This window comes from Petaurus breviceps, unplaced genomic scaffold, assembly GCF_028583685.1.
Source record: "Petaurus breviceps papuanus isolate PSGF00001 unplaced genomic scaffold, PetGlider_PUasm1.0 79, whole genome shotgun sequence".
NCBI lineage: Eukaryota > Metazoa > Chordata > Mammalia > Diprotodontia > Petauridae > Petaurus > Petaurus breviceps.
In genome coordinates this window covers 5582772-5608471 of record NW_027186523.1, presented here as the reverse complement: position 1 = coordinate 5608471, position 25700 = coordinate 5582772, and the positions used below count along the sequence as shown (strand labels likewise).

The 25700-nt window shown below is 35.4% G+C and overlaps 1 protein-coding gene across 3 annotated transcripts in view; it reads left to right on the top strand.

The window, feature by feature from the left end:
• LOC138175799 (inositol 1,4,5-trisphosphate-gated calcium channel ITPR2) overlaps positions 1-25700 on the top strand; it is a 529022-nt gene that overhangs the window by 418185 nt on the left and 85137 nt on the right. For all 3 annotated transcript variants that reach the window (XM_069106292.1, XM_069106291.1, XM_069106293.1), the window contains 4 exons: positions 3601-3726; positions 7182-7357; positions 18384-18548; positions 19628-19823. In XM_069106292.1, the coding sequence (XP_068962393.1) occupies positions 3601-3726; positions 7182-7357; positions 18384-18548; positions 19628-19823 (663 nt within the window). The remainder of the gene's footprint in view (positions 1-3600; positions 3727-7181; positions 7358-18383; positions 18549-19627; positions 19824-25700) is intronic.

Here is a 25700-nt window from a genome sequence, read left to right as displayed (position 1 = left end):
ATGCACTCACACTAAGAGATGTATTTGTACTCTGAAACCAAAACTGAATTGGAAGAACATGGTTAAAGTGACTAACACCTATGCAATAGCTGTCTTAATATAAACATTTAGAATTATATGTTGAACGTAAGAGACTTGGCAAAAACTTGTACAATATTAACAAAACTAAGAGCCATAACACTAAGGAAACTATGGAAAAACAAAGGGAGAAAGAAGATTCATAGATGTCTTTATATTGCTAAAAGGAAAGGGAAAGGAAAGGGAACTAGCTTTTATAAAGCATCTGCTGTGTGCTAAACACTGTGCTAAGAATATTTGCTAAAAATTGATACTAAAATTTTGATGGATCAGTTTTATTTGGAGTCAATTGAAGGTTACAGTTTTGTCTGTGTTGATATTCTGGTTCTGGTACAGTTTGTTGACTTTTCAAGGATATCATAAAGTTTGTCTTTATCCAATTACTGATCATCACATACTAGTTTATGAAGGATAATGTTCTGATGTATTTCTGATCACTTCATTTGATCTTTCTAGATACTAAGTAGGTAGTAGATTTTTGCAGCCTTCAGTAACATGTAGTACAATATCTCTCATTTCATTAAAATATCTCCATGGGTCCAAAAGTCTAGGCTCTCTGAGGATGACTTTTATATGATTTCAAGTAGTAAAGACTGGTCTTACATCACTATAATAGACCCATTCATTTCTGTGAGCAAATCCTCATGACTCATCCATTGTATTGTTCAGTGTTTCTCTGTTGACATATTGTTGCTTGAGTTTATACAGATGTTGGTCATGGAGGGTCGTTTTGTTTCACTTTTGGATCTTAGCCATTTCATAAACCACATTCAAGGCTATTATTATCATTATCACCTAATTCTCATCTTTTTGATAGGGTTCAGATAAAAATAGTTCCGGTACAAAGCTCCTATATTAGTAATATTTCTTTCATTAAGTTTTCTATAGACTATTACACAAGTGGGTTAAAAAAAAACCCTGTTTTTTCATACTTAAAAAAATTAAGATGTAAGTTGATTCTATGTAGTTTCCCTGAAAGCATTCTCATTACAACTCCAGTAGCAGACAAGAAAATAGGTATGATATGTATCTCATCCTGTTCCGACATTGTTTTTATATTCTCAGCCATATCCCTATAATTTGTATTCTCATTGGCTGTCCCCCATTCCTAGAATTCTTTTCCTCCTCATATCCAGCTTCTAGGTTTCTTGGTTTCCTTCAAGTCTCAGCTATGGTCTCACATTCTTTCAGAAGTCTTTCCCAGTCCTCCTTAATGCTAGTACCTTCTCTCTGAGATAATTTTCAGTTTATTTTGTATCATGTGTCTGTACATAAATTGTTTGCATTATTTTCCACCCAGTAGACTGTGAGCTTCATGAGAACAGTGACTGGTATTTTTTTTTTTTTTGCTTTTTTCTGTATCTTCAATACCTGGCATGATGCCTGGCAATAGGAACTTAATAAATGCTTGTTGACCTATCATTTGAAAGCTTTTCATTTCATGTAGGTTAGGGATTATGAGTACTGACAGATGATAATATTTATTGTAAATGTTTTTCTCTAATTTTTGTGAGTCAATATTTTGTCTAGATAATGATGGAGACCAATCCAGTCTGTGATAACATTTTTTTTTTTGCTTCTTGGAGGCACAATTGGGTTTAAGTAATTTACCCAAAGTCACACGGCTAGTAAGTGTTAAGTGTCTGAGGTTGGATTTGAACTCAGGTCCCCCTGATTCCATGGCTAGTGCTCTATTCATTGCACTACCTAGCCGTCCCTATGATAACATTCTGATTCCACTAAAGTTTGATTGAATTCTTCATATTATTTTTGAGGTCTATAGGATCATTTGTTAGTGAAAGAGAATAAGCTTTTGAAATAAAATTTGATTCACTAGATCATGTTTTGCTGGAAATTCAAATACAACAGGCAATAAATATGTATAGCCTGCTGGGATTTATTGCACTATCTCTAGCTTTTCCTTTAACAATTTTATTTGATCACTAAGTCTGAGAGCCTTAAGGATAACTTCTGTAGTTCCTCATAGCAATGACTTGTTGAATTGCCACCATAAAACCCTTCATTCACGCAAACAGATCTGCATGATTCAGCTATTTATGCCATTCTTCCTTGTCAATGCACTGGGGCCTAAATTTTTGTGGCTGTCACTCATGGAGAGTCTTTTATTCTATTCTTTGATCTTAGTACTTTCAAAGACTATCTAGAGGTAAACAACATTTGACATAGGCAATGCAATGTGCCTATTATCAGTCTTGATTATTGCTCAATAATATAAATTTATTCCAAAAATTTTGCAGGTTTTTGACTTGTTAAAATTAGGAAACTTGACAGAGAAGCACTGGACCTGGAGTTAGAAAGACATGAGTTCAATCCCATCTTCAGACATTTATTAGCTATGTGATCCTGAGCAAGTCACTTAACCTGTTTGGCACAGTTTCCTCAACTGTAAAATGTGAATAATAACATTACCTCCCTCACAGGGTTGTTGTAAACATAAAATGAGATATTTTTAAAGCTATTAGCAAAGCACCCAACACATAGTAGATGCTTAATAAATATTTGCTCCCTTCCCCTTTGTCATGTGTTATAGGAATGTCTTTGAATCCTCTTCTTTTCGGCATGAAACTGTTAATTTTTCTATAGTTTCCTTAGTGTTATGGGTCCTATGTTTTGTTTGGATTATATACATTTTTGTCAAATTTCTTACAGTTCAATATATAATTCCATATATTTATATTAAGACCAGTATTGGCAAAGATGATAGTTTCTTTAAACATATTCTCAAATAACTCCGTGAGGTAGGTAATATTACCATTTGCATTTTACAGTTGAGGAAACTGTGCCAAACAGGTTAAGTGACTTCCTTAAGATCACATGGTTAGTAAGTAATGCCTGAGGTTGGATATGAACTTGTGTCTTCCTCACTCCATATGTAGAGTTCATGTGAAATTTAAGCCCTCAGAAAGCAAAGTTGGGGAGAAGAAATCCAAATCACATAGGAGTGAAGTACAAATTCATGGCCATTTTCTTGTTTGATAATGGAGTTTGTCCTGAAGATGTTTTAGTTATTTGCCTGCAGAAGAGAAATTTATAGAACAATACTTTTGATACATTAAAAAATCATTTTATCTATGTGTAATAGTCTATTAAATGTGAAAGAATACATGGACAATGACTTGTCTCAGAATCATTTCTATCTAAATTTCATTGAATATGAAAACAGTAATATATGATGCCTTCTTTTTATGTAATTTTATTTTTTATTACCTTAAATATGAATATTTCAATATAAAAAGAGCAGAAGATTGTTTATGAAACTATGAACTTATGTTATGTAAAGTATAAATTAAGTTTAACACGATAGTAGCAAAACTCCCTGCTTGTTTGTGTCTGTGTCCCCTTCTGATCTTCCATCTAATTGCCAATATGTAAATTTTTTTGTTTCACTTTTTCTATTCTTTTTTTTTGTATCACTATTACTACCTCCCATGTCTTTCATCCCTTTCCCCTCCAACCAAGTAGCAGATCTCCTTTGTAACAAATAATTTTTTCTTCTTCTAGATAACCCTGCATTGTTTTGGTTCTCTAGACATATATCACTCTGGGGGAGCATTTCATTCAATTTGGCTGTATTCATCAATTTAGCTGTTGCTCTTTTCTATCCATTTGGAGATGATGGAGATGAGGGTAAGTATTTGTATTTCCTTAAATAGTATATTGTTTTTCAGTTCTGGAAAAAAAAGATGCTGTTAATAATTTCATTGTTTATGGATTTTAATTGAATATTCTATAGATACACCATGGTGTGTGTGTGTGTGTGTGTGTGTATGTGAGTATGCGTGCATGTGCATGTGCATGTGCATATGTATTACCCCCTAAAAGGGCACATAAATGTCTAGACACAATAAATACCAGATAGACATATACACCCTTTGCTCAAACCCACCACTTACCTGACAACCACAGTTTCTTTGGGTTGTATCCTACTTTACCCCATTTCTCTGTATAGAATGGAAAGAGCTATGAAAACTGAGGGTGTTCATATAAATAGGGAAGCTATGAAAGGATTCTTTGACAGCTTACTCAGTAAATGCTTCTCTAGAGAAGGTAGAGACCTTAGGGACTAAGATACATGTAGCAGAGAGGGCCCAGGAGATGAAGGGACACTGAAGGAGCTCCATCTGTTATTCAATGATGGAAGACTGGATAGAGAGAGTAATGAGGCAGAACTGATATGGTAACCACTGAAGCAGCAGTGGTTGCTGGGCCAGGCAGAGAGCAATTGCTGAAGGTGCCTTTGCAAATATCAATCAATAAATATTTCTTAAGTTCCTACTGGCAGGCACTGTGCTGAGTGCTGGGTATACAGAAAGCGGCTGCCTTCGAAAAGCTCACAATCTAATGGCAGAGACAGCATGCCAACAAATATATACAATGCAAATCAGGCAGGATAAAGAAACTATTTAGCAGAGGAAAGGCACTAGAATTAAGAGGGGTTGGGGAAGGCTTCCAGTAAAAGATGGAATTTTAGTTAGGACTTAAAGGAAGCCAGGGAGAACAGTAAATGGAACAAAGGAGGGAAAGCATTCTAGGCATTGAGGACATCCAGAGAGAATGCTTGGAGCTGAGAAATGGTGTCTTATTTCCAGAACAATCAGGAGGCAAGTGTCACTGGGTTGCAGAGTACATGTTGGTGAGTAAGGAGAAAGAGGACTGGAAAGTTAGAAGGGGACTAGCTTATGAAGGGCTTTGAATGTCAGACTAATTTTTATTTGTTCTTAGAGGCAATGTGAACCACTGAAGTATTGGTATGTATATGTGAGTGTGTGTGTGTGTGTGTGTTTGTGTGTGTGACATGATTGGACCTGTACTTTAGGAAAATCCCTGTGTGTAGTAGTACATATTAAACAAGTCCTCCCTGACCTGAATTATGTTTATCTGCAGTACATATGCAAAAGAGTGTATGTATAAGTTTGTAGTTGTAATTTGTTACATGTCAATAGGGGTGAGATGATGGGGTGCAAGTGTGATCACAAATATAATGTAGGCCTGGGGAAAACAAGAATTCCAAAATATTCTGTCATTTTAAAATGTGTTATCTCTAAGATTTTGGGGAAAACATAAAAGTTATTTTGCTTTCCATTTTTTAATGATAATAAAAACAATTTCTTCAGAGGGCCATCTGTTCCTTAGTTCTTAAATGTAATTTTTAACTGGAATTTTCTGGGGTAAAATATATGTAACAATAATGCTAAATTAGGGAATAAGTTGGTGTGTCTTATGAATTACAGTGTGTAGCAAATTTATTATTTTAAAAGATTCAAAAGAGTCAAAGATGTCAAGTTAGAAGTACTTGAGAGAGGAACTAGACTTTTTAAAGTCTACTTGTCTTACTGAAAGACAAGACCTCCTGGATAAAATGAATGCAAAGTAACAAAATCTCACAGTTAGAAGGAACTACAGAGGCCACCTAATCTAGCCTGTACTTTATAGAAATCCCAGTACAACATATCTAAAAATGATCATGTGACTTTCTTGGAAACCTTGTGTTGGGTTATTTTAGGGAGGAGAATTCTGGAACTTGAATGACTAAAAGTTGCAGTTACACAGTTAAATATGCAAAGGGAGGCAAAGAAAATTACTAATTCAAGAGCTTTCAATGCCTGGTTTTCTGTCTCCCCTTAGAAAATGTTGGGAACATTAGAATCAGAGTATCTAAGATTTAGGTGTTTCATTGTCATGTTGAAATTGCAGATATACATAAGGGGGCAGCAAATACTCCTCAGATCCATGTCTATAAATTGAGACAGTCAACTGATAGCCTAATGACCTTGTACTAGTTTTTCTTTAACAAAGGTATCATAACCATTCTGATCTTTATCATGCTGAACCGTTGGTACTGTTGGTACTTGAAATTGCTTGATCTGCTAGTCCAGCCCATCTTTGACAAATAAATGCCCTCTAAAACATTCTGTCTCCTTTCATGACTAAAATAATAAAATTATTTTAAAAATTTAAATTGATTCTATTAATTTATTACAACTAACAAAATTCTCCTTCCTATCACCTCAAAGTATTAAAATTCACTTTAAAATAGAGGTTTAGATAGCATTGGTGTCAAAAACCCTGATAAGGCCAAGATTTTAGTGGTAGTATAAACTTTCATAACACAACCATGTAGAAACACAGATTTTAAAATAGTAAATAAAGGTTTAGTGAAGAGAGATTAGAATGGTTGTGAGACCTTTGAAAAAAGAATACAAGCACAAGGTCTCAGGCTTCTTGGTTTTCCATTGAGTACTTCAATTTATAGTCACATGTCTGAGGTATAAATGTTGTCCCCTAATGTATTTCTGCAATTTCTTGATGACAGCATAACCATCAATCAGAGGTAGTTCTCTTGCATCAATACACAGATGTATTTCATATGCCCAAACTTTAATGAATTGATTACACTGATTTCAAATAAAAAATAAATATTTAATCTACTATTTTGGACAGATACTAACAATAATAAATTTAGTTTGTGAAATTTTTTAAAGTCAACTGACACTTTTGGTCTTCTTGGTAAAATATTTCATAGTTCTGCCAGGGCTTAAGTTGGATCAAGTGACTTCACAAATATTAGATCCTCCTCACTTAAAAAAAGCATTAAATTTCCTTATGTACTTTATTAAAGAATTACGATTCTGCATTGTGGTCCCTACTTTATCACCTGTCATTATGTTTCACAATTAGAGGGGAAAAAAGAAGATATGACCATAATAGTATACATCAGATGGGTTATATTTTTGTCATTAATCTTGAGATGAAAATTAAATCTTCTAATGAGACATCCATAACAGAAAGATTTAGCAAATCATTCTTATAGAGAAGCAAAATATCTTATCTGAGCAATTCTTAGACCTAATAGATGCTTCATTAGACAATGAATGTTAGCAGCATGAAATTAATTATGTTATTTTACAAATTTAAGAATGGGAATTGTTCTAAAAAAAAGTGTCTTCTTTAAATATATTGATTGAAATTATTATGAAAATGTTAATGGTTTGACTTAATCTAATATATTAAAAATGGATCAGTAAATGGAATAATGCTATCTTATTTCTTTCTTAGCTTAAAAAATATTTTCTGTCTTACAGGTACACTTTCTCCATTGTTCTCAGTCCTCCTTTGGATAGCAGTTGCAATTTGTACATCTATGCTATTTTTCTTCCCCAAACCTTTTGGTATTCGACCATTTCTTGTGTCCATAATGCTCAGATCTATATATACAATAGGACTTGGGCCTACATTGATACTTCTTGGGGCTGCTAATGTAAGTACTTAAACTTACATTGTACTAAATGAAACAGATATTAATGTAAAAATGCAAGCATATTCTTTCATAATATAATGAACTTCCATTCATCTGGAACCTATATAACCAGAAAGGAAAAGTTAGGGGAAAAAAAGATTCAGTTATTTTCATTAAAGTTTTAGGGTTTGGTACATTTTACCACATGATAAGAAAGACAAGAAGGTTGTCATAATTTAACTGATTATAAATCAATTACCAGATTATGCAGTTTAGAATTCTCCATCTAGAAAAGCTAAACGTGAAATCTGAACAAGGTGAATTTATAACTACTTCACATAGAAATAAACTTATGGAACTTTCCAAGAGTATTGGCAGGAGATGTAAATGGATTCAAAATAGATTTGGACATATCCAAAATATCCAAGAAAAGCTGCTGTGTATTCTCACAGTATGTCCTTGGGAGTTATTTTTGGCAACCAAAGCCCAGGCTGGATGAACCACGATTCTGACTCAATAAAACAATTCTCATGTTTCTGTTTTTTTTGGACTATAAACACAGGCACAATGTAGCATGTATGGTATACCTCATGGTTAACAAAAATATTTAATCAATCACCAGAACAACTTATTCTTCAATTCTTGGAGATAAAGATTTTATATGATATTTATTATCATCATTGACTTGGATTAGTGTAATTCAACATTATTCAAATAGAAAATTGCCAAATAACAGAAGGGAGGATGGAGGGAATATGCATTTATATAGCACCTATGTGCTAGGCACTTTACTAAGCACTTTTTACAAATATTAACTCACTTGATGCTCACAACATCTCTATGAGGTAAGTACTATTATTATCCCCATTTTGCAGTTAAAGAAACTGAGGCAAAACAGAGGTTAAGTGACTTGCCTAAAGTCACATTGCTAATAAGTATCTGAGGCTGAATTTGCAGTCAGATCTTTCAGAGTCTAGGTTCACTGCTCTATCTACCATGCCACAAAAAATCCCATGATAACTCTCTATATGAAGATCTGGACTATTGGTAAATCCCACCACCAAATTTCTGGCATCCCTATTAGTCATTTGGGTTTCCATGAGATCTTCTTTCTGCATGATCCATCCAATATCCTTTGGTGGAACATAACCTGTCTTTGATCCAAAGCCATAGCTGGCCTTTTGGAAGAGCTTTTCATTTGTCATTCAGCCTTATACATTGTGGAGATGTTTTCCTGAGTAGCATTTTCCAGAACTAAGTAGGAATAAATTATTTCTAAAGCAGAATGATTATTTTTTGTGTCAGTCTCCAAGGCTTGATTATGGTCATTGCTGGGCTACTATCAGTTTTTAAAGATAAACTAATTTAAAGGAAGTGTTTAATCACTTTTATGTATAGTGATGTATAGAATATTCCAAAACCCTTAGTACAGTTTTAAGCTTTAATGGGTATTTTACTTTGTGGTTTAATTTGTTTCTTTATTTTTCACATTTAGCAGTACAGTTTTACCCCCTAGAAAAAGGGGAATAATGATAAATGGTCATAGATATCCTTTCCAGGCTTTGCTTTATTCAGCATTCTTCATACCTTTAAAAAAAATATCCAGTATTTACAGCACTGTTCTAGGCTCTGGGGAAGATTTGAATTTTAGATTAAAAAAGAATCCCTACCTCTGTAGAGCTTATCATCATATAGAAAGATAAGGCAAAATCAGATAATTTTGATATATGGTATTATATAACAAATGTATTAGAAATTTTGAGAACAAAGTACTACTACATGATGCCTGGTGGGAGATGGTATTTATCAATCAAAAGGATCATGGAAGATTCATGGAGGGTATAGTATATGTTTTGAGCTTTGAAGGATTAATAATAACAAGTGAGAAGGAGTTAACACATTATAAGCAAAGCAAACATGATGAACAAATGCACAAAGGTAGGAGAACCTGTTCAAAAACCAAGAGTGGTACAGTTTGACAGGATTATAGAGTGATGTAGAAAATTAATAAAAGGCTAGAAGAATAGCATGGCAGGCACTGGACAGTGGCAAAAGGAATTTCAGTTTTATTCTATAGAGAACAACTTAATTTTTGAGTAGAGATGTGATATCAGATATATGCATAAGAAAGTTACTCTAGTAGCCATTTAAATGATAGAATTGGATAAAGAAAATAAAGCTTGGAATCACTATTATAAGATTGTTGCAGAAATCCAGACAAGTTATAATGAGGTCCCTTATTAGGGTAGGGGTTGGCAGAAATAGAGAGGAGGGCAATAAATGAGAGATTTTGCTGAGATAGAATCAGCAGTGATTGTTAACTAAATACTAGATGTAGGGAAAAGATAAGTATTTAAGATAATTTTCAAATTGTTAATATTAATTATTAAACAATTAGAGTATACTTTGTTAAATTAAATGTTATATTACTGCTAACTTTCTAGTCATGGAAAAGACTTTTTCTCTCCTAGAGGGAGATAGGGAAAATGTGAAATTTTAAGAAAATTGAATTGTGTATAATGTTTTTTTTTAGTTTTCTTATATTCCTAAAGCTGTAATTTAGTCATAAAATCATCATGTATATGGAATATAAAACTGTACTTTACACATTTACTATTGGACTTTAAAGAATGTAACATCATTGTGTAATTTTTGCTAGTTTATGAAAAGAAGACCAAAATGAGAGAAGAGCAGAGTAGATATCATAGTGTACTATAGTGGGGTAACATTGAATAAGCAAATATATCTGATCTCTACTGCATGTAAACTTACTAAGTGACATTAAGCAAGTCATTTCTCCTTACTTGAGGTAAGAAAATTTAGTTCCTTCATCTGTAAATTAGGTATAATAATATTTTTCCTGACTATATAACAGATCTGTTGTAAAGATTAAGAAGGTGAGATATCAGAATACTTGGAAAAATTGTGAATTACTATGTAGATGTAAAATAAAATTGTTATAATAAATAAAGAGAGCAATTGAGTTTTATGGACCTAATATGACTGGATTAATGAAGCCCTGAAATATCCATGGTGTCAAACAAAATCCATAGTGTCAAGAAAAAAATTTTTTAAGAAAAAGAGCTGAAGGGAAAAATAAACATATAACAAAGCTATAATTTTTGGCACCTGAAATTGCTTAGTTGGTCCCATTTCTTAACTAGCTTTATCAGCAATTGCTGCTTCTTCTGGTGCTTCTTTTATTGTTATCTTCTTTCCAGACTTCTGAAAGCTAAATGGTTGGTCAAATTGAAAAAGGTTCCTATTAGTTTGCAACTTAATTTGGTGAAAATGTTGTCAAATATAGATACATGTCTTTCAAATACTGCAAAAAATGGAGTCATTTTAAGCAAGAGAAAAGTAAGAAGAATCATAGACTGTTGTGAAAAGCTCATGTCTCCATGCTTTAGAAATAATATGTCTTTATAAAATCCTAGAATTCATTCCTGAATCAAATTGATGAAGTTGTCCTGTACCACAGGTGTGTAGGCAGTGAGCCAGATGTTCTCTCAGGGAAAGGACCAGTGGTAATGCTCCTCTCAGATGTGCCAAAATACTTGCCCCATGCTTTGTTAATGCTTTGTTTCTGAACCCTGAAAACATTTTAAAGTCCCTGTCTAGTAGCAAATCCCAAGTATGCCCCAATCAGCCAGAGCAATGGTGCTATGATAAAAATTTTGACTTTTCATACTATTATCATTGAATGTTGGATCCAAAAAGTATATAGTAGTTTAAATTGGTCAACCATGAAATTCTTTCTGTTTCTTACTCTGCAATTCTATTTTTGTTTTTTTAGTTTTATTGCTGCATTGTTTGTTTTACTAATACCTTTTATGTTCATGTCAGTCTTCTGAAATATCAATCCCCTTTCACCCTAACTTCCATAAATCTTTCTTCTTATAACTGGAATTAGAAATTAAATTTAGAAATTCACTTATTTTTAAAATTCTAAAATTTTATATGGGTAATTTAGAAAGGCTTGCCTAACAAATATCTATTGACTTAGATGCAGGCATTTATGAAAAAAAAAATTGGCTTTATTGTCTTCAGGTATCCATATGAATCTAAAATACATTCTCACATAAGTCCCTAATGTTTAAAAAGTCCTTTTTTTGGTGGTTTTTGTCCATTGCATTCATTACTAGCTCTATCTCATTGTGGGCTTATCATTCTTACATTAACATTGTCAAGACAGTGACATTATTTTTTTAGTCATTATCAATTATCTGCCCTTATATCCATCTTTTGTATGTTTGTTTTAACCATGACTTGGTCTTTTCCCAACATTTAAATAATTTATTGTTCAGAATTTTGTCCTTTTAAATGTACTAGACCTCTTGAGGAAGCCTCCCCTGTATAATTTTAAGCCTTTGGGGTTCTACCTGCCCTTTCTTTAAATTATTTGAATGTTTTTCTTGAATTCAGAGCATATGTCATATTATATCATACCAGTTTTCTTCCCCACTTTTTTTTAATCATGTTTTAAGATGGCATGATCAGTCCCTACTAAGCTATTCATCATTTCTATCCCAGTAACTTTGTCCTCAGTGTTGCTTAGATTCAGGTACAGACTAGTAGTTTCCATCACTGGTTTCTCTGCTTTTTGAAGACTAAAATAGCATAGAAGCATTGTCAGATCTTTGTTGGGTGCTCTTCTGCTTTTCAACATAACAGCTACAGCAGATGTTTGGAAAGCTGCAGTCCTCACTGCTGCCTTATTGTCCCTCTGGGTCAACTTTGTGATTTGTATCCAGGACTTCCCTTGTAGGCTTCATAACCTAGGCTGACCTCTGGGCCACAAGGAGAAACTGGAGGACCCCAGCAGAGGATGAGAGTGATGCATGTAATTACTTGTTCAAACCCTCATATGCTGATTTACTTGCATTGTTAATAAAAACAAATGCCTACTATCTTTGTATGACTTCATATTTCACAACTTATATACAGAGCTTTTATTTTCTCCAGCTTTTGGTGTTTCTATAAACCTGGTTGAAGTATTATTCACATTTTATGGTTTCTCTCTGAATATTTGTTTACCTTCTGGAAGTACTAAATTGCATGTGACAGTACTTCAGTGATTCCTCCTTACATAGATATACCCATTAACTTATGTTCTTGCTCTTAAAACAGACTGCCCACAAAATGTCTGCTGAGAAAATAGCATTATGCCCTAAAGTAACTTCAAAATTTCCCACCGTTATTGAGCATAGCGTAGAAAAAAAGATGGGGGGCAGAGTCAATATGGCAGAGTAGAAATATGACCTCCAAGCGGCTCCGAGTTCCACCTTCCCCAATCAGTGTAAAAAGGAGACTCTGAACAAACTTTGGAGCTGTAGAACCCACAAAATGACACAGAGAAGCTAACCTCCTGCTGAGGACAGCCTAGCAGACTAGCAGGAATCCCGCAGTGCTCTGGGAGCAGAGTGTAGGTCCGGGTGAGCCAGAGGTTTTAGCCCCAGGGCAGGTCTGACCAGCTGTCAGCAGGAGGGACTCCAGATCAACAGCAGCTGTGGCCTTTTCCAGAGTTATCAACACATAGATGCGAAGGACAAAGTGAGACGTCAGTGCAGTGTGGACTTTGGGACCCAGTAAGTGGGAATGTGTGGCTTTTGCCTCTGGGCTGAGAAGCCTCTGAGACGCCTGGCCTGCAGAGTGTAAGGGGACCAAGCAAACAGTCTGAGGGGTATTGGCTCTTGCTTTAATCTGCTTGTATCAGGATTGCAGTCTAGGGTGGAGGTCCTAGGGTGCGTGACCAGTTTGCCAGAGTGTGTGGAGGCCTCAGAGAGGGCACCCGTCTAATACCTCCAGCAGCTGAGAAAACCCCAGCATTTGGGACGAAAGCTCCCCTGTCTGGTGGCAGGATACTACTGTGGCAAAAAGCCGAGGGGTCAGGTGACTGAGGGGCGACATGACCAGGCAAAGGAAACAAAGCAGACAAAAGATTCCAACATTAGACTCCTAATTTGGGGACAAAAAGGAGCAAAGCATGGAACAGGAGGAAGACAGTGAAGTCAGAACTCCTGCACCAAAAGCTTCAAAGGAAAATATGAGTTGGTTACAGGCCATAGAAGACCTTAAGAAGCAGGTAAGAGAAGTGGAGGAAAAATTGGGAAGAGAAATGAGAATGATGCAAGAAAATTATGAAATGAGAGTCAACAGCCTGACTGAGGAAAATAACACCTTAAAAAACAGACTAACTCAAATGGCAAAGGAGACTCAAAAAGGCAATGAGGAGAAGAATGCCTTAAAAAGCTGAATTTGCCAGAGGAAAAAGAATCTCAAAAGCTCAATGAGGAGAATCATGGCTTCAGAATTAGATTGGAGCAATGGAAGCTAATGACTTTATGAGCAATCAAGATTCCGTTAAACAGATCCAAACAAATGAAAGAATAGAAGGCAATGTGAAATATCTCATGGGAAAAACCACTGACCTGGAAAATAGATCCAGGAGAGATCATTTAAAAATTATTGGACTACCTGAAAGCCATGATCAAAGTAAGAACCTACAAATCATCCTCTAGGAAGTTCTCAAAGAAAACTGCCCTGATGTTTTAGAACCAGAGGGTAAAATAGAGGTTGAAAGAATCCACTGATAGCCTCTTGAAAAAAGATCCCAAAAAGAAAACTCCTAGGAATATTATAGCCAGGTTCTGGAATTCCCAGATTAAGGAAAGAATATTACAAGCAGCCAGGAAGAAACAATTTGAATATTGTGGAAACACAATCAGTATAACCCAGAATCTGGCAGCTTCTACACTGAGGGTTTGAAGGGCTTGGTATATGATTCCAGAGGTCAAAGGAGCTGGGATTAAAACCAAGAATCACCTACCCAGCAAAACTGAGTATCATGTTTCAGGGGAAAATATGGTCATTCAGTGGAATAGGGGACCTTCAAGCATTCTTGATGAAAAAACCAGAGTTGAATAGAAAATTTGACATTCAGATACAAGAAGCAAGAAAAGCATGAGAAGGTAAACAGGGAAAGGAAATCATAAGGAACTTATCTAGGTTGAACTATTCACATTCCTACATGGAAAAATAATAATTGTAACTTATGAAACTTTTCTCAGTATGACAATAGTTGAAAGGAATAGAAATATATATATATATATATATATATATATATATGTCTATATATGAGGGTATATGGGCATATGAATACATATGTGAATGTGTGTATATATGTTTACAGGTATATATAGATAGAGGGCACAGTATCAATTTAACAGGAAGGGATGATACTTAAAAGGTGAAATTAAGAGGTGAGAATGGAATATAATGAGAGGAAATGGGGAGAGACAGAATGAGGTAAACTGTCTCATAGAAGAGGCAAAGAAAATTGTTACAATGGAGGGGAAGAATAGGAAAGCAAAAGGGAATAGGTAAACTCTATTCCCATTGAATTTGGCTTGGGGAGGGAATGAAATACACACTAAATTGGGTATCTCACCCTACAGGAGAGTAGGGGGGAAGGGGATGAGATCGGGGATGATGGAAGGGAGGACAGGCTGGGGGCGATTGAAGTTGGAAGCACCCACTTTTGAAAAGGGATGGGATCAAAGTAGAGAATAGAATAAGTGGGAGGTGGGATAGGAGGGAGGGAAATATAGTCAGTCTTTTACAATATATCTACTGTGTTATTGTTTTGCATTAGCCACACATGTACAACCTATACTGAACTGCTTATCTTCCCAGTAAGAATGGGTGACAAGGGAGGAAGGGAATGAATCTAGAATTCAAAGTTTTAAAATAAAATGTTTAAATATATATATATATATATACTATTTTACATGTAATTGGGAAATAGGATGTTGTAATGCGAATGTAAATTTTAAAGATCTTCCCTGCCCCTAGGCTAATGTGCACCTGAAGCCTGGGGTGGGGGAGGTTTGTTTTTCAGTAGATACTTCTTGATTGGCCAGTGAGTCAATAAGGTTGTTACATTCTCTGAGCCAGGAGAAGGCTATATAAGCCCTGATGTGTAGCTTTGTTTTTGGGACTCACTTTGAGAAGTGTTCTGTGATTTGATCTGAATTCTGGGAAGCCGTTGTTGAGAGTCCCCTGGCTTTGAAAAACCCAGAATGTGGAAACCCAGATGTTGACTGGGTATGGATGTAATGGTCGGACAGTTTGGAAATCTGTCTACTTGATGTTTCTGTCTTGATAATTATGCCTGTATACTTTGAGGTTCAGGGTGCTGACCTTTTCTCCTGAACAAGGTAAACGATATATGTCTGACTGATTAAAGTAAGCTTGTTAACCCATTTTGAATTGCTTTCCTTTAACAAAGCAGATCCAAGAACCTGTGGTAGCTGCAAACCCTGAGGACGCTTGGGGTGCTTGCTGCTATAGATGTACAGGCACTGGGGCATAGAGATCCACCAGGTACTACTGGAAAGGTTGAAAGGGGTATGGGAGAGAGCAGATTGGAGGAAGGGATATCCTGTGGGACTGCTATTTTGGGGCGGTGGGTAGGGGAAAAATGGGGAGAAAATTTGTAACTCAAAATCTGGTGGAAATGAATGATGTAAATCAGAAAAAAAAATAAATTTAAAAAAAAGAAGGAAAAAAATGAATCTTAGATCTGGTAAGAACCTAAAAAATTATCCTAATTTTGTAGAGAAGAGTAAAAAGGCCAAGAAAACTCCATCAATTTATTTATTTACCTATTTATTTTTGTGGGGCAATTGGGGTTAAGTGACTTGTCCAAGGTCACATGGCTAGTAAGGGTGTCAAGTGTTTGAGGCCATATTTGAACTCAGGTCCTCCTGATTTGAGGGCCTGTGCTCTTATTCACTGTGCCACCTAGCCGCCCCAACTCATTCAATTTATTAAAGGAAACATGCAACTAAGAGGCAAAGCTGGGATCAGAAATGAAATCTCCTGACTCTAATTTCATTATTGTTTCCACCATACTTTCTCTTTTATAAGTCCTATAAAATGGATACAAGTATGTCATACTATATTATTATGAAGTTATTACAAAGAAGCCCAATATAATAAAATATATCTCAAATGGATCATTAACACAATAAAATTAATATACTAATTAGAATAAGCATTTAATTAACAATTTTGTTGTCCCTTGATTTAGAAAAGTTTTGGAGCTTTATAAAGATTTTATTTCATGGCGTCATTCTCTTTTTAGTTCCTGCTTGTGACTAAATATAGCAAAAGAAAACTTGAAGGAATAGATCTATAAGAGAGGTAGGAAAGGAAGACATTATACTTTTTTTGCCTTGGTTGTGGCAGAGATGTTTGTGAGCTATCATGTCAGCTTGTAGGAATCACTACTACTGCTCTTCTAAAATTTGACCTTCCCATTGGAAATGATTCCTGAGAAATGGGCATTGGGAAGTGAAAGATAGGTATTAGCACTTATTCATGATGATAATGGGGCTGGTGATGACAACAGTTATATAGCACTTTGATGTTAACAGGGCAGCTAGGTGGTTTGATGCTCTGGGCCAGTAATCAGGAAGACCTCAGTTCAAATATGGTCTTAGACAATTACTAGCTGTATGACTCTGAGCAAGTCACTTAGTCTCAGTTTGCCTTAATCTATTGGAGAAGGAAATGGTAAACCACTCTAGTATCTTTCCAAGAAAACCCCATGGACAGTACAAATTACTGTTGACAAAACTCTATCTGTTGACAGAACTCTGCACAGTCTAACCACCTCCAGAAACTATTACTCACTCTGCCTTGTGTATTTTTCTGTGGGGCTTGGGAGTCAAGAGGTAGAGGTTCAGAACTATGATTTGTATGTGTGAAACTCTCAGTATGGAAACTTCCTCTACCAATAAAAATTGATAACTTGTTGGTAATTAATAATTTTAGAGGACCATCTGAGGATTGAGTTTAAATTATTTGTCCATGATCACACAGTTAGTGTGTGTCTGAGACAGAACCTGAGAACAGCTTTTCTGACTCCAAAGGCTTGCCCTCTATTCACTATACCACTCTGCCTTTCTCATTGCACATAGTAGGTATTTAATACGTGTTAAATTGAATTGGATTAAATGATTTTTAACTGTATATATGTATTTTGTTTCCCCTGTTACAACATAAACTCCTTGAGCACAGGGGCAATATCTTTTCTGTCTTTGTGTCCCTATTAATTAGCATAGTGTCTGGCATTAGTACATACTTATTAAATGCTTGTTAATGGATTGATATCAAAGATTTTTGGCAATGGATAGAGCATTGGACCTGTAGTCAGCAAGACTGGAATTCAAATCTAACCTCAGGTACTTATCAGCTGGGTCACCTTGAGCAAGTCACTTACTACTGTCTTCTACCTCAGTTTCCTTGTAGGTAAAATGGGGATAAGTAGCACCTACCTCCCAGGATTTCTGTGAGGTTAAAATGAAATTATATCTGTGAAGTGTTTCACAAACTTTAAAGTGTTATATAAATGCTAACTTTTATTATTCAAAGAAGAAAAACAATATATTTCTTCGAAGTAGCTTGCCATATAATATGGGGGATAAAGACATATATCAATATGTTTGACATAAGGTAAAATATGAGGACAAAGGAGACATTTAAAGAAAGTGCTATATCCATCACAAGGAAGGAGAAATAATTTCCATCTAAGGGGATCAAGGAAGTCTTCAAGGAGGAGGCTGTCTTTTCAATAAATGCAAAGCATTCATGCTTTCACCAATATTCTATATTTATTTAGCACCTACAGTATAGCAAACACATAGATTTTGAAGTTCCAACTAATGCAATACTATACATTTATTGAAAACAAAGAATTAGGCAATTCCTTGGAGTTTATTGCAAGCCCAATATATGAATGTGTTACCCATCACTTATCAATAAGTTGCAAAGGATATGAGATAATTTGTATGTATGAATAAGTTTCTGTATGTGATATGCAAATTGTTATGTATAAGCGTTGTTTGAGAAGTCATACAATGAGAAATAAGAAGATAAAATAATAGTCACTAAATGATGAATTACCTTTGACAGTACCCCCTATTTATGTGAAGAGGTAATAGAATGCAATAGATCTTATTTTTTTTTCTATCCCCTTTAGCTTTGTAATAAAATAGTATTTCTGGTGAGCTTTGTTGGAAATCGTGGAACATTCACTCGTGGGTACCGAGCAGTTATCATGGACATGGCCTTTCTCTACCATGTAGCTTATGTTTTGGTCTGCATGCTGGGTCTTTTTGTCCATGAGTTCTTCTACAGCTTCTTGGTGAGTATCTATCTAAAAAAGACAGTGTCTGATCTATATAAATAATACTTTCTCTTATTTATATATGTGAATATAATCTAGATTTATCTCTGTGATCTAGATTTATCTCTATATGCATACACATATATACCTATATCTTATATATAGGTATCAATTTCTATATAATCTGTTTCTATTTATTTTTTTGTCAGGGCCTGACAATCTATCCTAATCATGGATACTCATAGACCAAAAATTGGAGCTCTTATTCTCATCAGGGTCTTTTTCTCCTAGAAACTACTATAGAAGTTACAACCATTTAATTCTAAGAAGCAACAAAGTACTTTACCTCTGTGCTGAATTTATTTGATGTGTGATTTGTCTTTGTATTCTATTGCATTAGCCAGTGATTTACACAGCATATGCTAAATAATTATTTGAATTGTGCTTACTTCTAAATTAATACTCGCTTTTCGATTTAGAAAGATTCCATGATAGAATAGAAGATATAGAACTATGAAAGGAAAGGTATTAGAATTTAAAAGGTTATTTGAATTCTTTAAGTTGTATAGTTTGCAACAATAATATAGGTGTATAAAGTTCTTTTATTAAGTGTATAAAGACTTTTTTCATATTTTTAATGTACAAAATAATCATCAAGATATTTTTAAAAACCTTGTTGAGTGGAAATAACACAAAATCATAATGAAATAATTTTCTAATTATCCATAATTTCTATATGCAATGGCATGCATTCTCTCTTTTAACTATAATGCATATCTCACAAGTATACATAATAAATTGAAGAATAATCTTTTGTTTAGGTACCAAGCATTATTTAAATCCAATATTGGGATTATTATAATTTTGTATGTTCTTTCTTAGTTGAGTAGATTGTTTATTAAACCAATTTAGCATATTATCATAAGAGTTTTATTAGATTTATCCTTAAAGGAAAATATTAAAATTTCTTATGCTCTCCTATATATAAGATATTTTGGATCAATATTTTTCCTAGGATTAACTAGGATGATTCCACTTACTGTTTGTATGCTATTCTCATGCTTATTTATTCCTCTCTTATTCTATTAAATTTTTAGCTTTTTGATTTGGTGTACAGAGAGGAGACTTTGCTCAATGTTATAAAGAGTGTCACACGAAATGGTCGCTCCATTATTCTGACTGCTGTCCTCGCTCTCATCCTCGTCTACTTGTTCTCCATTATTGGATTCCTGTTTTTGAAAGATGACTTTATTATGGAGGTGGATAGGCTGAAAAATAGAACACCTATTACAGGTATTTCTTTTACCACTAAATCACTCTTCTGATGGAAGAATATTACTCTTCTGTAGCTTAACTATATTATAGATAAAAGCTAATGGGTAGCATTTTTGTCTTTTATTTCTTTGGAAACATGGATTTATTCAATGCTAAAAGACTGCTGACAGACTCTGCCTCTCTGTATAAAGATAAGGAGAGAGAGAAGGAAAGCAAGAGAGACACAGAACAGAGAAAGAGAGAAGGTGGAGGAAAGCGAGAGAGACACAGAGAGAAAGACATAGTAACAGGGAAAAAGAGCGAAATGGGGTTGGGGGGAAAGGCAGGCATAGATAGAGGGCACTGGTTTTGGACCCTGAGGCCAGAAGAAGTGAGTCTGCCTCAGTTTCAAGTTGGGATTAAGTGTCATGTACAAGGAACTTTAAGAAGGCCAGTGTCTCTGGATCATGGACTTGATAGAATGGAGTGATATGTAAGAAGATTGTAAAATCAGGAAGGGGCAGAATTGTGAAGGGATTTAAATGTCAAACAAAGCATTTAATATTATTACCTGGAAATAATAGGGAGGCATTGGAGACTTGGTCAGACTTACATATTAGGAAAATTACTTTGGCAACTCAGTAGACAGTGATTTGGGGTGTAGAGAGATATTTCAGATAGGAAAGGTTATTGCTGTAGTCCAGGTGTGAGGTAATGAGAACCTGTGTGAGTGGTAGCAGTGGAGAGAAGGGGACATATATGAGAAATATTGTGAGGGTAGAAACAATGACTTGGCAATAAAATTGAATATATGGAGTTAGTGTGAGAGAGATGTCAAAGACATTGAATTTGTTAATCTCAGTGATTGGGAAGATGATAGTATCCTCAAGGAAGTGGAGAAGAGAAGAGGGTTTGGTGGATAAGATAATTCTGTTTTGGATAGAGTGAATTTGTCTAGTAAGTGTCTTAAATACTTACTAGCTATGTGACCCTGGGCACGTCATTTAACCTCTTTGTGTCTTGGTTTTATCATCTGCAAAAGGAATATAATATTACCTACCTCATTTTGTCGTTGTGGGGATCAAATAGGTCAATATATTTACAGCACTCTGAAAACCTTAAAACACAGTATGAATGCTAGTTATGCTGCTGATGATAAGGAAGATGATATCTAAAGGCAGTTGGAGATGCTAGATTTGAACTCAGCATAAAGATTAGGGATAGATTTATGTATCTGGGAATAACCTGAATAGAGACAATAAGATTACACATGATAGTTAATTTTACTCATGAGAGATCACCAAGTGAAATAGTAATGAAGAAGATAAGAGGGACCGGAAGAGAGACTTTTGGGACATTTGTGGTTGGTGAGTATAGCCTGGATGAGAATCAGCAAAAGATCCTGAGAAGCAGGAATTAAGTAGATCACAGACTGTTATGATTTTTTTTCTTTGTATCCCTTGTACCTAGCACAGTGGTTAACACATAGTAAATAATAAATATTTATTAAATTAATGACTGACTGAATGTTGCCTTCCTTATCTTCTGTACAAGTTATTCCCCTGATTTATTTGAAGGAAAACAATTGTCCTAAAAGACTTGCATTTCTTATCTAACAATGAATTAGAATTTCCTTAAAGATCTCCAGAATATTGGAAAGTCAAAAAAATTCTTAGATTTGTAGCTTGATCAAGTCAGCATATTCAGTGAAGAAAGTCTGATGAATGAATGAGTTAGTGATAAACCATTTATTAAAGTATTTATGTGCTAAGCACTGGGGATACCAAAAGCAGACATGGAACTCCTTGCTCTCCAGAAATTTACATTCTAATGGAGGAAGACATAACACAAAATAGAGCAGAGATGCGGGGGGTATGAGTATGGCAGCATGGTTTGGAAATGGCCAAGAAGTGATATGGAAGACTGGTTCTAGGCAAGATAAGGTGAAAGCTCACCTATCAGAGCCCAGGGACCCAGGGAGTAGAGTCCAGTTTGTTCAGGTGGGTGGGGGTTGAGAAAGACAGTAGGTGCATTTAAAATGTGTATCATTTCTTTTGTGAATGTGGCTTTATCTTTAAACAAACTACATTATTCTGTTCTAGAAAGGAAATAGCCTTGTTTGATGATCATTATTATCAGGTGAGGTATGAAATGAGACATATACTTGCCAAAAGTATTTACTTGTATTGTGTAGGAGAGCCAGTGTAGAGTTGAAATTGAGGAAGGATTCCTTATAGATGTTGAGGCCATCCTAATATTTTTAGTTTGTGGATGACATGACATCTTGTTGATTATATAAAGACCAGGAGCTTTTCAGAGCTTCCTGGAAAAGATCCAAAACCAATCAAAACTTAACTATATACACAGGAAAACTAAGGGACTGGAGAATGCCCATTATCTAGAATATGACATACAATTAGACCAAGGATTTTAATCATTTTTCTCATAGACCTCTTTGACAGCCTGGTCATATAATGATACATACATATAAAAATACCAAAGGATGTTTTGGACCCTCTTTGAGAATAATGTTTTTGAATAATTGGGAAAAAAAGGAAGGAAGGAAAGAAGAAAGGAAGCAGAGAAGGAGGGAGGTAAAGAGGAAGAAAGGGAAAAAGAGAAAGTAGGGACAGAATGAAGAAAGGAAGGAGAGAGAGAAAGGGAGAGAAACAAGGAAGGAGGGAAAAAAGGAGAGAAGGAAGGAAGAAAAAAGAAAGTGTGATACTAGGTACCCTCATGATATCAATAGAAAATGAGGAAGCCCCTTAGTATGTTGGATGGAACCTCTCCCCACATTGTGAACTTATGGAAGTATGAGAGTCACATAGGAGCAGAAATAGATGATGGATGTGCACCTTTGGGGAGTATTCACATCAATGACATCCCAGATTCACTTGAGTATTTGCATGTAATATGAATATGAACCATATTCTAAAGGAACAAAAATATCTTCTAGTTATTATATGATATGAAATGATAGGAAGAAAAAATCAAGTTCTTTAACAAAGTAATTTATGAATTTTTGTTGAGAGCTGGTGAGAAATTAAAAACATATGAATAGCTAAATTAATATTACTAAATGGGATGAGAAATTTTGTATGATAGCATATGTGAGACCAAGACATAGCATATATTGCTTGAGTTTCTAAAACAGTAGTTTTACTTAGACATATTAAAAATGTTAGCTTTGACAGTATGTACAATGTGTCAGGTTTTAATTAGTCATTCAATAAACAAAGCACTTACTTATATGTCAGGCACTGTGCTAATCTACAAAAATAATAAATTCTATGTGCAAGGAGATTATATTAAAATTTGGTGACAAGGGTATGTGTGTAGGGGTTGGGGGTTGGAGGCATGATGTCAGATGAGTCTAGAAAGATAGGCTGAACAAACTTTTGATGAGTTTTAAAAGATAAACAGAGGAGTGTGTTTTATCCTACAGGCAATAGGATGCTAGTGGACTTGATTGAATAGAGGAATGACGTGATTAGAACTATGCTTAAGGAAAAGCAAAATGTGAAACAGTGTTTAGGAAGGATGAGAGTGGAGAGCGACACCAAGACCCAGTTAGGGGACTATTACAATAATAGAATAAATAAGTAGTAAAAACCAGAAATAATGTGATAACGGTGTGTTGTGTGAATGTACAGAAGGAACCAGATTCAAGAGAAGCCGTGGAGGTAGAAATGGCAAGGTTTGGCAACTAGTTGTATATGTGAGGTGGAAGAGAGTGAAAAGCCAATGGTAATGCCATGGTTATGAGTCTGGGAGATTGGAAGGATGATGGTTCCTTCCAAAGAAATAGGGATGTTTGGAAGTAAGACTTTTAAGAAAAGATAATTAAGTTTTGGATGTGAGGTTGAGGTATTTCTGGGCCATCAAGTCTGAAGATGTCTAAAAGGCAATTGGTAATGTGGAACTGAAGCTCTGGTCTAAGACCGAGGATGAAATATATAAATTTGTGAATCATATGCATAGAAATAATTGTTGTTAAGGAACAGTTGGGATTACCAAGAGACAGTGTAGAAAAAGAAGACAGGAGGGTCTAAGGATAGAACCTTGAAAAATGTCTATATTTCATTATCCATATGACATTGGTAATGAACCAGCAAAGGAGATTGAGAAGGAGCAGTAAAAGAGAAAGAGAACCAGAAGAGAGTAATATCATGAAAAACCAGAAAGGAAAGAGTATCCAGGAGAAGAGGGTAGTCAATAGTGTCTAATGAAGCAGATAGGTAGAGAAGGATGACACTTGAGGGAACAAAACAAAAGAAAACAAAAACTATTGGCAATTCAGGAATCATTATTAACTTTACAGAGAATAATTTCAATTGAGTGATTAATCCAGAAACCAGATTGTAAAGGGTTGAGGAGTGAGGAAGAGGAGAAGCAGTGAAGGCTGTGTGTGTAGATAGTTTTTTTCAAGGAGTTTGAGAAAGACAGGAGAGATAGAAGATGATAACTTGAAGGTATGGTAGGATCTAGTGAAGGTAGTTTTTTTAAGGACAAAGTAGACTTGGTATATTTAAAATAGATAGGAAAAGGTTGAGGATTTAAGAGAGTAGAAGATTGAGGGTGAAATTTGTTGGAGAAGACAGGAAGGGGTAGGATCAAGTAGACATATAGAAGGGCTGGACTTGATAAGGGGGAGTGAGTGTAGATGATTTCAAGAGGTTTTGAGATGAAAAGTATGAGAAAAGGGATCTCATGATGAATTACCTCAATTTTCTCAGTAAAATAAGAATCAGGGTCCCTAACTTGGAAGGGAGGTGATGGTTAAAAGGAAATGGGAATGTGAAGGACTTGAGGAAGGAAGAGAGAAGGTTTGGAGTAGCTTCTGTGAGGAATGAAATAGAGAATCAGTTAGAGAATAATAAACTGATTTGCAACAATAAAGGCATAGTTGAGGTCAGATGATATTGATTTGTAATGTTACCACTCAACACAGTTGTGAGATCCCTGCAGCTCCATTCTGCATCTTGTGAATAGGAACAGAGAAGGCAGATGATAGGAATAATCCAGGGCTATGGTTTGGAAAGAGATGGACAGCAATAGAACAAAGAGGCACGGATATTTTACTTAAAATATTGAACACTATCATACATAATTTAGTTTGTTTCAAATAACTGGGCAGAATATGAAGGATAAAGATCTGATTAGAAAGGAAGGAAAATACTTTTGCGTCATGTGAGCAAAAAGATGGAAGGCTAGACATTTTCACTGATTTCAAACCTCTCCAAAACATGAATTATGCACTAAATATAAAGCAACTGCAGCTATCTCCAAATATATAAAAGAAGGTAAAAAATAACACAAAAAACATAAACTGAAACTCACTGATCCTAAGCTCTCTCGGCTCCTCTTCTCTACCTCCCATGGTACTGTTACCTGCACTGAGCTTGCATCAGTAGACTCAAGGACCTTAGGACTTGCAACGAAATTCTCCCCCCCCCCCACTCTTCTCAATTCCAGTGACCTAGCTAAAGGCTGCTAAAGTTTACTCTGAAACAACCAGTTCCCCTGCAACCCTTTAACAGCAAAAGCATGCTGGGAGCTACTGCTATACTGGCAGCAGACAATCCTACAGCACTAGTGTTGCAAAGTACTGACTTACTTGGGCCAGGGCAGACAACCCCATAAGCACCAGTGTGACAGTTCTCTGAACTGCCATTGCCAGACCAGAGAACGGAAGAACAGAAGGAGTGGGGCAGAACACCAGGTCAGGGTACCATGTGTATAGGGAGCCATGCAACATTCCACTAAGACTGAAAGAGCCCATCATCCATCTGGGGTCAGTTCTGTCCAACTAAAAGTAACTTGGGATAGACACCTTGGCTGGTGAAACCTGAATTGCCCAGCATGGGAGTGTAATGTAATACCAAGCAAAGGCAACTTCCCAGGTTCAAAATACCA